Here is a 13,389-nt window from a genome sequence, read left to right on the forward strand (position 1 = left end):
AATGTGAAAGAACGAAATAGTATGGAGATCAGAATGCCTGCAGTGAAGGAGGACAACTCTCTGAAATCTGTGTCTGATGATCTTCTTTTTAAAAAACATTATTTATTTTTAGTCGAAGGATAATTGCTTTACAATATTGTGTTGGTTTCTGCCATACATCGACATCTGATGAGCTGCTTCTATGGGTGTGCGGCAGACCCTGTGCAGTCATCTACCGCTTATCTGTGGTGAAGGGTCCTCCCTTTTCCAGCAGACTTGGGTTGTTCTGGGACATTTACTACTGCCATGTCTTATCCTGAGCATCTAGGGATATCCCCCCGTGCTCCCCAACACCCATGTCAGCAGAATGAAGGATCAGTCAGTTCAGTTCAGTCACTCAGTTGTGTCTGACTCTTGGCGACCCCATAGACTGCAGCCCGCCAGGCCTCCCTGTCCATCACCAACTCCTGGAGATTACTCAAACTCATGTCCATTGAGTCATTGAGTCGGTGATGCCATCCAACCATCTCACCCTCTGTTGACCCCTTCTCCTCCTGCCTTCAATGTTTCCCAGGATCAGGGTCTTTTCAAATGAGTCAGCTCTTTGCATGAGGTGGCCAAAGTATTGGAGTTTCAGCTTCAATATCAGTCCTTCCAATGAACATTCAGGACTGGTTTCCTTTAGGATGGACTGGTTGGATCTCCTTGTAGTTCAAGGGACTCTCAAGAGTCTTCTCTAACACCACAGTTCAAAAGCATCAATTCTTTGGCGCTCAGCTTTCTTTATAGTTCAACTCTCACATCCATTCAAGATGTCGATGTGTGGCAGAAACCAACACAATATTGTATGGTTTTTCCACTACTGGAAAAACCATAGCCTTGACTAGACAGACCTTTGTTGGCAAAGTAATGTCTCTGCTTTTTAATATGCTGTCTAGGTTGGTCATAACTTTTCTTCCAAGGAGCAAGCATCTTTTAATTTCATGGCTGCAGTCACCATCTGCAGTGATTTTGGAGCCCCCCAAAATAAAGTCTGCCACTGTTTCCACTGTTTCTCCATCTATTTGCCATGGAGTGATGGGACCGGATGCCATGATCTTTGTTTTCTGAATGAAGGATAGATACTGTGAAACCAGGCTGGTCTGGTGGTTTGTACTAGGGAAGCAAGACCCACTTTGCACATGGGGAAGACAGTTCTCTGACTCGAACCCACTTTTGTGAGTCCGAGGTAGTGAAGACACATCTTTGGGGGTGAGAGCTAAAGATCCAGTAAGTCTCTGACTGAGCTGTAATTTGAAATCTGAGAACAAACCTTGCCTTCTTCCCACATCAACTACCCTTCAGCAGCTCCGGCCTGGGCATGATTTTCAGGAGCTTGCCCTCCTTGAAGCGTATGCACTTGTGGATATTAATTATGAATGATGGATGATCAGATCCAGTTTACTCATAGGGGAGGCTCACTGGGATAGGAGTCAAGGCTGGTCACAGTCACACGACCTCCTGCTTCACTGAAACACTCAAGCTCCACTAGGTGGCACTGCAGAGTCAGCGACTGGAGCTTTTCTACTACAGAGGTTCCCGCATCACTATCACCGGTCTGTAGAGGTGATCAGGTCACAACCCTTGAGGGGAGCCTGGAATGCTCTGGATGGTGTGACCACAATCTCCTTTAACTCACCTCTCATTCACCAGGAATATGTGAATGCTGGTAAATGTTAAAGGGAATTTATTACAATAGGAGGATAATATTAATACCCTGATTCCTCAAATAGGGTCCCTCGGTCAACAATTGTTCAAACTTCATTTGCTTCCTTTGGATACAAGAAAAATATTAGTTGTGCAGGCTGACAAAAGAATTGATAAAGTTAAAGTCAAAATACAGTCTCTGGAAGATAAACATTTATTGAGTGCATATTAAAAACTTCAAAGTTGGGAGAGTACTGATTTGAATTAAAGAACTTACACCATGTAAATTTGATTAGGATACCAAAAATCCCTCAAGCCATAAAGAAATAGAGAATGTCAGAATTAGAAAGGCACCATGTTAGAATTAGAACATCAGAATTTCGAAGAGAATAGAGGAGAGACTTTCACTTTCTAATCAAGTGGATTAGGAATACTCATTCTTAACACCTCTTGGAATCCATCCCTGGAAATCACGAGCTTTGGGTTTTGATGGGTACTGACCATCAAGCTCTGGCATCCTAGGACTGACCTTGAGCAAGGAGAAAGTCCACAGTTCCCAGGTGGCCTTCAGAAGCTGCCATCATTAGGGGAGTACGGCCTTGCTTGTCCGCCATGTTGACATCAGCTCCGTGAGTAAGTAAAAGATCAACGATCTGCAGGGGCAGAGAAGGGGGGATGGATGAGCCAGGAAGTGATGCTGAGCAGATACATGCATGCCACCCCCATACCACATGAGTTCCCTGCAAATCACCTCTATCGAAACTCGCCACTGCAAGAACCTCCTCTAGTTTCCGCATGGTCTAGTACCATGGGATTTGATCACTGACTTTCTTAGGGAGAGCCAAATGAGAACTCACTCTAAATGTCTGGCTCAGCCACTAAGTAAAAAAAAAAAAATCCAAGATTAACAGAGGCCAAGATGTAGACTAAACAATCCCCTAATGGAAGAACCAACACGAGTCACTACCTATGTCAGGGCCATTTTACTGACTTCCAGGTGCTGCAAACCTGCCTGCAGTGAATATTTACCACCAAACAGAACACAGTAAAGTGCCTCTCACAACTCTTCAGCACTGTTTGGCTCCTAGGACTACTGAATTTTTTTCAAAGATTATAACCAATATGCTTTCTTTTCTGTCCTACCCAGAATTTAAACATCTGGAAAGATCGCCTATTAACAGAATTTATATTTGTTGTTTTTTGGTCACTAAGTTGTGTCTGACTCTTTGTGACCCCGTGGACTGCAGCATGCCAGGCTCCTCTTGTCCTTCACTATCTCCTAGAGTTTGCTCAACTTCATGTCCACTGAGTCAGTGATGCTCTCTAACCATCTCATCCTCTGCCACCTTCTCCTTCTGCCTTCAATCTTTCCCAGCATCAGAGTCTTTTCCAATGAGTTGGCTCTTCGCAAATTTACATACACCACATTTTGTTTTTGTAAGTTAGAGACTCCTGCAAGTAAGTGGTTGGCAGGCATCTGTTGAACCTGCCAGAGAACCTGTGGATGCTGTGAAGTAACCAGTCAAAAGTAGCCAGTCCTTCTATCCAGTACAGATCATCAGGACGATTCTGCATACTGACTTTCTGACACAGTTTCAAAGTAGCTTGCTTACCTGCCAGTGGCCTTGGCGAACGGTGCTGAAGAGGGGCACGGCTCCCCGGCGGTTGGGCTGGGCCACAGCTGCCCCCTGCTCCAGGAGCAGACGACACACCTCTAGCTTGCCCCTTCCGGCTGCAGCTGTCAGGGCTGAGGGTAGAGAGCGCAGTGTGAGGACAGTGGGGCTCGCCCCCTCCAGCCTCTGCCGGGAGCAGGGCAGCACACCTGTGTCTGATGGATGCAATTGCTACTTTACCTTCAAGAATGATGATTCTGGCTACTCTTGCCAGGAAGGAAGTTTTCAAAGAAAAATAATGAATAAAACCACATTTAAAAGGGCTTACATATATGGAGACAATTATGATAATAAATTTATTGGAAAATCACCTCTGACCAAAACTTACTTGGTTTCATTTATCCTACCCAGACTGTCTTTCTTCTGCTTTTGACTTACCTCTTTTTTGGTACCCCTTCCAGCTACAAAACTTTCACTGGTATGTGCATGGGTAAGACTAAAGAAAGAAGGGTATTTGCAGGCAAATGCTTTTTTTAGAATTATCTAGGAACCACCTCTGGGCCAATTTCTACTTCTGGGCCCTTAAATTCAGAGAACCAAAGTCAGAAATGGCAGCCTTAATTTTGCTTACTTCTTAAATAACAGTTTGCTGTATTGCTTTTAAGAGAGTTTTTACAATAAAGATATATAAAAAACTGTAAAAAAAAAAAAAAAAAGAAACTTCAGTCTAAGCTTTAGGCCAGTTTTCATTCCTTTTCTTCATCAGTTGAGATAGAAGTTTCTAGTACATGTGCAACCATTTTTATATGAAGGTCAAAACTGTTCAGGGTAAGTTTTAAAGATGAGAGAAGAAATATGACAAAGGCTCTTTTCTTCTGAAGACAGAATAATGGAGTCGCAGATAAAAAGCAACTATAGGGAGGAAAAAGGACACTCCGCGTGCAGGCAGAAACATAAACACTCTTCTTTCTGTGCTCCAGTCCATGTTTATGACCTCTGATAGAGTGGAGATCTGAAGAGTGCTTATTTCATCCCTTGAGTGCTATTTCAACAGTAGTAAGAGGAATCTGTAGATATAGCTTCTGCTGCTAAGTCGCTTCAGTCGTGTCCGACTCTGTGCAACCCCTGAGATGGCAGCCCACCAGGCTCCCCCGTCCCTGGGATTCTCCAGGCAAGAACACTGGAGTGGGTTGCCATTTCCTTCTCCAATGCAGGAAAGTGAAAAGTGAAAGTGAAGTTGCTCAGTCATGTCCGACTCTTCGCGACCCCATGGACTGCAGTCTACTAGGCTCCTCTGTACATGGGATTTTCCAGGCAAGAGTACTGGAGTGGGGTGCCATTGCCTTCTCCTATACCTTCTACTAAGTCCATATTTGAACAAATATGTGTTTGTCTCTTTCTAACCAGGGATTTCAAACGTGTACACCTAGTGTTTTAAATGGATGAGGGTAGGGAGGATGGTAAAAGTTGTCAGAAAATGGCAGGAGTTGTGCTTTTCAACAAAGAGGACGGAGACCTTTTTTCCCACCGAGACTTGAAAACCTGATGTGGTGATCAGCAGGCTCTTCCTTTCTAAGGGCCACCTACTCCAGTGACAAATCAGAAGAAGATAGTACTTGGCAGGTGCAGACAGGATTTCAGTTTGCAAATGTTGGGATCTAATCAGGGAAGTAATTGAAATTCAAATCAAATGGTCACTTTTTTTTTTCATCTAAGCACACATTATGGCATTTTGTCTTTGAGATTGGCCAAATTTATCCGCAAGTGACTCATATGCAAAACTACCTATTTTCTCTAAGTTAAACCTGCAAAGAGTAATCTTTTCCTTCCTCAAGGATAGAAGGATGTCTGAAAGAAAGTGTGACTATTTTAGAAGGTATGCTCATTCTTAAACTAGATATATGTAGGCCTTGTCTGATGTGTGTTTTTTGTTTTATTCTGGCATGCTTAACGTAGGTACTTCTCTTCTGTTCCTCACAGAAGGGCAGAGGCTTCCTTCCATCTGAGGTGAGGGTCATTTCCAAGGTGAGTTACAGGTACTGATGGATTTGACTGTTTACTTGACAGAGAAGTTTTGTCTCTTGTTCTTTAAATCAAAGTGAGATTCTGTCTTTCTCAAGTTCACATTTCCAACAGTTGAGGGAAAAAGAAAAACCTTCAGTTCCTGGGTCAGAACACAAGAGTAGCTTAAGAGTCTGACAATCCTCACGTCGTGTACACTGTTGTTCAGTGACTAAGTTGTGTCTGACTCTTTGTGATCCCATGGACAGCAGCATGCCAGGCTTCCCTGTCCTTCACTATCTCCTGGAGTTTGCTCACACTCTTAAGACGGTAATGCCATCCAACCATCTCATCCTTTGTCTCCCCCTTCTCCTCCTGCCCTCAACCTTTCCCTTATATAATGTTGTATGTCAATTATATCTCAGTAAAGCAGGGGGTGGCGGGGTGGAGAAAGAGCTTGACTGGCTTTAATGCTCGTTAGGAACCATAAGAATCATCTTGTTGGTACATAAAACAAGGGGGTTGAAAAATTACTAACTCTCCCAAGTTTAAAGCAGCTGCTGGGGCAGGGTTGCAGCAAATCTCCGTTCAATGTCTTGTATAATGTGTGGCACACGCGTGTGCAAATACACTCTTTTTTGCAACAGAATTTATAGCACTCTGGAGAAAATACAGACAGTATTTCGGAATCAAGCCTCTCATCAATGATGATGGCTCACAGAACACAGATGAAAATTCACAAACAGTGCCTGTCCTGAAAATTAAACTTAACACTGTCCACTCTAATCTGGAGTCATGTTGCTGGGGCTGGCCCCTTTCAACCCACTGGACAACACATTACATGAGAGGGAATGTTCCATTCGGCCTTTCTCCTTGTATCATCTCTGCTGCTTAAGTTCTGATGTCATTTGGCAAAAATCTCCTGCTGATAGCTGGACATGGTCATTAAACACAGCTGGCCAACTTCATCTCAGAACAACACAACTATGGAAAATTGAGTCTGTACTTTCCAAAACACAAGAGCAAGGAGTTGCTTTGGCTGGATTTTTTATATGAGTCTTATCAGAAACTGTTAAAACTTTTTGAAAGAGAGACGATTAAGGCAAAGCCAGTTCTGTAAAACAACAAACTGCTTCTTAGAGCAAACATTAACAGCCGGGAGCCCAATCTCTTTTCCTGAGAGACCAGTAACGGAATTTGTTCCCTGGCTTGCCAGCATCTGATGAGATTATCTGACCAAAATGGTCCTTTTTCAAAGGGAAACATCTAAGGAGTTTGAAGAGACAGACAGGATGCAGCTCAGAGTTGAGGAAACAGCCAAAGTCTGCTTGGATGGGATAATGCTGATGCTAAATAGAAGGCAGAGGAGCAAACGGTTCTTCTGTTTATCTTTTGTCAACCTTGAAAGAATACAGCACAGACAGATCATGTAAGACCAATGGGCTGGAGGTGGTGGGGGAGACATAAACATCACGCTATCCAAAACAACGTTCATTAGGTAAGCATTTATGGAGCTATTTGTCAGATCCTGTCTGCTCTCAAGGAACTCAGGGTTGCGTAAGGATAAGAGACAAATAAACAAATATACTGCTATACAGTGTGATAAGCACAAAAGAGATAAGTCCATGGGGGCTGTCTGGAGGTGACACAGAGCAAGAGCATCTGGGAAGGTCTCCAGGAAGAGATGACAATCTGAACCAGATGCTGAAAGAGAAACAGGAGACTTATAGGCAAGGGCATGGAGAAGCTTTCTAGGCACAGGGCGAGCATGTGTAAAGGCCCCGAGGTGTGGATAGCACGTTTACTGTTGCTGGAGAAGACGGGCAACAGAGGAGGCTAGAGATCATGACTGGTTTTTTTAATGCTAGTTATTTATTTTTTTGGCTGCACCGCATGGCATGTAGGGTCTTAGTTCCCTGACCCCAGATTGAACCTGTGCCCCCTGCAATGGAAGCGTGGAGTCTTAACCACTGGACCGCCAGGGAAGTCTCTTTATGCTACGTTGAAGCTACAGGTGGTCAATGAAGGGTGGTAACCAGAAGAGTGACATGCACAGACTGTGGCTTAGAAATATCACTTTGGCTGAAGTCTGCGAGATAAGTCACAAAAGGGTAAGGCCTGAGATCAGATCAGCTAGGAGGTAGCTGCAATAAACTAGATAAAAGATGATGAAGGTGTGATTTAAGGGCATCTTGTTTATTTTTTGAACTTCTGCTACTTTTGGGCTATGGGATGGCTCAGGTTCTCCAGAGTTGCTAGAAGCTTTTTAATGCTGGTTTTGTGTTGAGACAGAGCAGAGGAGGGACCACGGAATAATCTTGTCACCTTAAGTGCTGGTCTTCTTCTATAAGAAATCTGTGAAAACCCTGCAGGATGGGAGGGGGTCAGTCAGACGGTGAACGCTCGATGTAGGCAGACGCTCTTTGGAAGGACAAAAAGGCCATAAAAGTAGGATGAAAACAAACAGAATATTCTAGTGACCTGCTTTTAGAAAACCTGATATGTAAAAATTACATCTCAATAAATATTTCACTCTATGCTAGGATATATTTCACTGACTCTAAGAGGCACTTTCTTCCCTCTGCATTTTAACATCTCGAAGTCAGGATGTGTCTTATAATTGATGTGGTAATAAAGAACTCTGTCAGTTTAACAGGCAGAGCGTTTTTCTTTTCTTTTTGGAATGGTACATAAAATAATGGCTATACAGTAATATAGTAAATGATACAAACTGTTGGAAACATCATGACCATCATATTTAAGAAAATATGTATAAATACATATTGTGTGTTGAGGCCAGGGTTGCAGATATAAGACCCTAACCAGCTGGCTGCAGGTCACACACTTTCACTTTCTCTATAAGAGAGACATATAAGATTTTGCCATTGGAGGATACACGATTCAATGGGTTATCATAAATTTTAAATGATTATGTGCTATAAGTTAGAAAGAAACATGGATACTTAGTAAAGCCATCACTACAGATAGTGCTGCTAGTGGTAAAGAGTCTGCCTGCCAGTGTAGGAGAGCCAAGAGACTCTGGTTCTATCCCTGGGTTGGGAAGAGCCCCCGGAGAAGGGAATGGCAACCCATTCCAGTCCTCTCGCCTGTAAAATCCCATGGACAGAGGAGCCTGGCAGGCTATAATCCATGGGGTCACAAAGGGTCAGACATGACTGAGCAACTGAGCACAGTGTGCAACAGAGAAGCAACTAGAGCCTACTCCACGTTAGTGGTGAGTTCTAGAGACATTTCTTACATAGCGAAGACATGATTTTTCAGAAAGTTTTCTGAAGTCAAATAACTTTATAGCTCTATAAATTATACTACAAATGCATTTCATCCTAACTCATTTAAATAACATCTTATATTCATAATGCTGAAATTAGTTCATCTAAGTATCAAATTAAGCACAATACAATTCTGACCACAAACAAACTGACATGAAATTAATTTTTTATACAATCTTGACATATGGTACATATTAAGAAAATTAATATAACAAACTTTATTACACACTTTAATGCAGGAAATATTTTAAAAGTCCTGAGGCCATAAAGTTTTACTCTAGTAAGAAATTCATATCAATAAAAGTAAGTCTTCCACTTAGTTCACACCCTTTTTTGTTGTTGTTTTAGAGCAGTTTAATGGGCTAAGCAAAACTGAGGGGAAGATACAGAGATTTCCCACACACCACTGCCCCCACATTTGTATACACCCCAGCCAGAGCTGTCCATTTGTTACAACTGATGAACCTACACTGATGCATCCTGATCACCGTGAAGTCCATCGTTTGCATTAGGGCTCACTTTTGGTGTTGCGCATCCTGTGAGTGTGTGGACAAATGTGTAATAACCTATTATCTACGGTTATAGTATCATATGAAGTGTTTTAACTGCCCCTCAAATCCTCTGTGCTCCACCTATTCACCCTTCCCCATTTTCCCCAACACCTAGCAACCACTGATCTTTTTCCTCTCTTCATAATTTTTACAAGAGTTGTGTTTTTTTTTTTTAATTGTATGTTTTTTTACTTTAGGCAATGGATGTAGTATGGTTTAAATTTCCTTTACCAAGAAGTTATTTTTCTTGTTAAAACTCCATTTCAGGGTTAATTCCCCCGAAAAGGTCTGAGTTCACACCCTTTTCGAACATTTTGAAGGAATTCCTTCAAGGAGAGCACTAGAATATGTGTGATAGTCATCACTATGATTGCATGCTAAGCTGCTTCAGTCATGTCTGACTCTGCGACCCCACGGACTGCATGTAGCCCGCCAGGCTCCTCTGTCCATGGGATTTTCCAGGCTGAAACACTGGAGTGGATTGCCACGCCTTCCTCCAGGAGACCGTCTCGACCCAGGGATTGAAGCCAAGTCCCTTACGTCTCTTGCATTGGCAGGCGGCTGTTAGTCTGTAATTTCTGTCCACTGGCACCACTGGGCCGCTACTTCTGTTGCCCTCCACAGAGGTCACACACGCGTGGCTTGGAACGAGAGACTCTGGGGGGACGGCTGCGCTGTGCTGGGAGGCTGCACTGATGGGGCCTGAACCCTCACGCCCCTCCCACAGCTCCGGGTCTCAGGACGCCACGGCCGTTGTTCCCGGCCAGCCCCTTCCCCTCAGTATGTCCTCTGGCTTCCCTCAGGGTGGAGCCCCAGAGACAGCAGCTGTTTCCAGCTGCACATTTTCCTTTAATCTGTCACGGGCACTTAAGCTGCAGCTGCCTGGCATCTGCTCCCTTTGGCTCTGCAGAGGGAAGGATTGTTTGAGAAGCAAATTCCTGAGCTTCGGACCATTCCACACGGTGTTGAGGAAGCCATGAAACCCATGTAAGATTTTTGCCATTGTGGAAACATTCCAGTTCAATAGGTAATTATAAATTTGGAGTGAATTTAAGCATTTTCTTTGATTTTTAATAACATTCTGACCCAAACCAAAATGTATCCCCCTTCTTGTTTAGTAAAATATCCTCCCTAAATTGGCCATCTCAATGCTGGTCTCCTTCTCTTGGCAAATATGACACATATCTGTGGTGACACTACAGTTTTCACTGCCCTGGTTTCATAAAAACACAGAAAAGGTTACTAATGTTTTCCCAGATGTTCCAGTTTAGACTTGGGGGAAAGACAATAAACATTTCCTGCAAAGGCCACAAGGAAGATGCTTCTGTTTATGGAGTAATACCAAGCGATATAGAAACAGCTTTGCTACAGACGGGGAGAGACTACGCAGGGCTGTAACCTACAGCGGGCAGGGCCTTCATTTTGCATCCTGATGCCAACTGTTCTCATGACATATCAGTTTAATCATGTCAGGTACCACTCACTTTACCATGGTAACATTTGGTTCATTAAGCTGGAGGTGTCGATAAAAATTCAACTTCTTGGTTTCTAACTACAGGGGAAATATTTATTCCTAACTACTACAAGGATCTCTCTCTCTCTCACACACATACATAAAGTCCACAACTATTTTCTGTTTTGGTTTGGCACACTGGAAGGAAACTTTCAGTCTTTTAAAATATTTGGAAACAAGAGCAGGGAAAGTTTTGTTTGAAAGAAGACTCTAGGGCTAATGGCATGGTGCATCCAAAGGGAGAGAGGATTGAAAGAAGGAAACTGCCTGACTTTTTACTTTGGCTGAATTGGTCTCCAGTACAACAGCCATAAGACAGAGAGACTGCCAAAGACCTGGCAGAGAAAACACCGGGGAGTGAGACACAGAGTGTCTCCACACACACACAGGACATTCATGAGAGAAGGAAGAGCTGTCCACGAGAGGTACCTGTCTCTCCCCAGAGACTGTCAAAGCTGTTGATCTGCGCTCGCTCCACCTCCTCTTCATCTTTTTCTGGAAGATCAAGTAGGTAGGAGACAATCTGAAACAAGAAGCTGTGTCAGCTCGAAGCTCAGGTGGGAAACTATACACTGATACTGTGAACCTGCGAGCTTTGGGAGATATCTGGACAACCCAGGGCCACCCTCTTGCACACCACAGGAATCAGAACAATTTGTCCCCACAAAAAAATGCAAAGCTGCCAAGATGAGCATGCATTCTCCAGGTACAGTCTACATGTTTCCCTTGAATGCAATTAACGTATACAGCCCGTGATTTAAAAAAAATACATATTTATCACATTTGAGTTAAAAAAAAAGCAATCCTTCTCCCTCCTAATAAAACTACCAGAAAAAAAATAACACTAACAGAAAAAAAAATCAATAAGCAAAAACCAGAAAATAAATATGGAGAAAACTGAGGGCCTGTACTTTTTCAGAGTAGAGCTGTTATCTTCTTTTTTTTTTCCCTCTTGGAATTACAAGGACTGTTTGGGGACCGTAAAAGGAGAATGTCTGCTAACAACAAAGGCAAGTGACAGCTTTGTTTTCAGGAATCTGACTATAAGGAGCGCTAAACAACCTTCCACAGATAGTAAAAGTTCCAATTTTACTTAATATTCCCTTGGGGACATATCAGGTCAGTGGAAGAGGTGGCTGTCTCACTGAAGCATCCCATGCAGTGTGAACCAGCTTTTCCTGGCTAGTGAAAGCTGACTCTTGAATTTTCGGAGTTTTGCAAGCTGGTTGTTAAACAAAGATGTTTATTAAAAACTAAATAACAGGGAGGGATTTAAAAACAATTAAATAGCAACGATGGGAATTCCCTGGTGGCCCGCTGGTTAAGACTCTGCTCTCATTGCCAGGGCCCAGGTTTGATCCCTGGTCAGGGAACTAAGATCCCACAAACCAAGCAGCAGAGAAAAAAAAAAAAAAAAAAAAATTAAATAATAATGAAAGAAATTACATCAATAGGTTAAAATATAAAACCTCATAACTTCCTAATTATTAAATTACATTTTACTATTATGTATGCTCATGAGGTTATTTATATTGACTGTGTCTGCATGGTGGCAGTTTTACATAATGGTGTACTCCTGTGCATCTCTTTGAAACTCTGTGTTCAGTGTTGGTAGCTTGAAATCAGTCATGGTGGGGGTATTTGCTGCTGTTGTTCAGTTGCTAAATCGTGTCTCACGCTTTGTGACCCCATGGACTGCAGCATGCCAGGCTTCCCTGTCTTTCACTATCTCCTGGAGTTTGCTCAAATTCTATACTCTGGAAATTGGCAAATTCTGCAGATCAGGATTTGATTTAGTGCAAAAGCTCAAAGAGGTTCCAGTTTAATGAATATAATTTGTATGAGGGCAAAATGTAGTTTGACAGTGAATCACACACCAGATTTAAAGACAAAATTATTGGGAAAAGAGCAAACGGGTAGTGGCATTTATCAAACCACGGTTGAGTTGTAACCACAGGGTTGGGTGTGGATATAAATTTAGCAAAAATTGACAAAAGCATTCAATTAAGAGTATTACACAATTCATTATTATTTGTAAACTGTGTGTGACATGTTTTTTTATATCAGTAAATTTATAATAAATTTAAGTCTGTTTGTACACACACACACACACACACACACACACACACAAAACATTCCTACTGCTCTCTACTCCCCTCTCCAAGGCTGGTTGTTAAACATTTCCTAGCACACTACCAATTCTACATATTGTGCTACTACATTACTTTTATTAATAAATAACTTGGCAAAAATACCATCTGCACAGTGTTTAACAGTTTACAAAGCACCTTTCATATCAACCTTATAAAAAAGAATTTATTAGAAAGCCTCTCTATACTGGTGGGAGACTAAGGTTCTAAGAGATGAGTTACATTGCCCAGAGCCCAGAGCCAACGTGGAGGAAAGCTGAGCTTCAAACCTGGTCCTTCTGATATTCCAACTCCCTATTCCACTCCACCCACCGGTGTGAACAAAGGTCAAGGAATAACCCCCCGCCCCCACCAGCCCAGTGTCATTGTTAAATAGGGGTGGAAGATGAGGAGGAATCAGATTAGATAATTCCCAAGGTCCTTTCCAACATCATTCTAGGTACCCTGGCATCTCCCTATTTCTCAGACCAATGACCAAAAAGCTACTTCATATTAACCTGGCAATTTTGTAATAATGCAACTATTTTTTCCCTGGTTTCCTTCAAGACATAGCTTGAAAAAAAAAAAAACAACAACCCAAGCCTTACTGGCTGCTTTCTTACCTCA

The 13,389-nt window shown here is 42.5% G+C and overlaps 1 protein-coding gene across 1 annotated transcript in view; it reads right to left on the reverse strand.

Annotated features, from left to right (window-relative positions):
* Positions 1–13,389, reverse strand: part of TANC2 (tetratricopeptide repeat, ankyrin repeat and coiled-coil containing 2) — a 368,982-nt gene that overhangs the window by 19,642 nt on the left and 335,951 nt on the right. Inside the window, exons 18-20 of the mRNA XM_010856460.1 lie at positions 11,063–11,172; positions 3,279–3,412; positions 2,195–2,318 (exon numbers count right to left, since the gene is read on the reverse strand). Of these exons, the coding sequence (XP_010854762.1) occupies positions 2,195–2,318; positions 3,279–3,412; positions 11,063–11,172 (368 nt within the window). The remainder of the gene's footprint in view (positions 1–2,194; positions 2,319–3,278; positions 3,413–11,062; positions 11,173–13,389) is intronic.

This window comes from Bison bison, unplaced genomic scaffold (assembly GCF_000754665.1).
Source record: "Bison bison bison isolate TAMUID 2011002044 unplaced genomic scaffold, Bison_UMD1.0 scf7180017864371, whole genome shotgun sequence".
Lineage (NCBI taxonomy): Eukaryota > Metazoa > Chordata > Mammalia > Artiodactyla > Bovidae > Bison > Bison bison.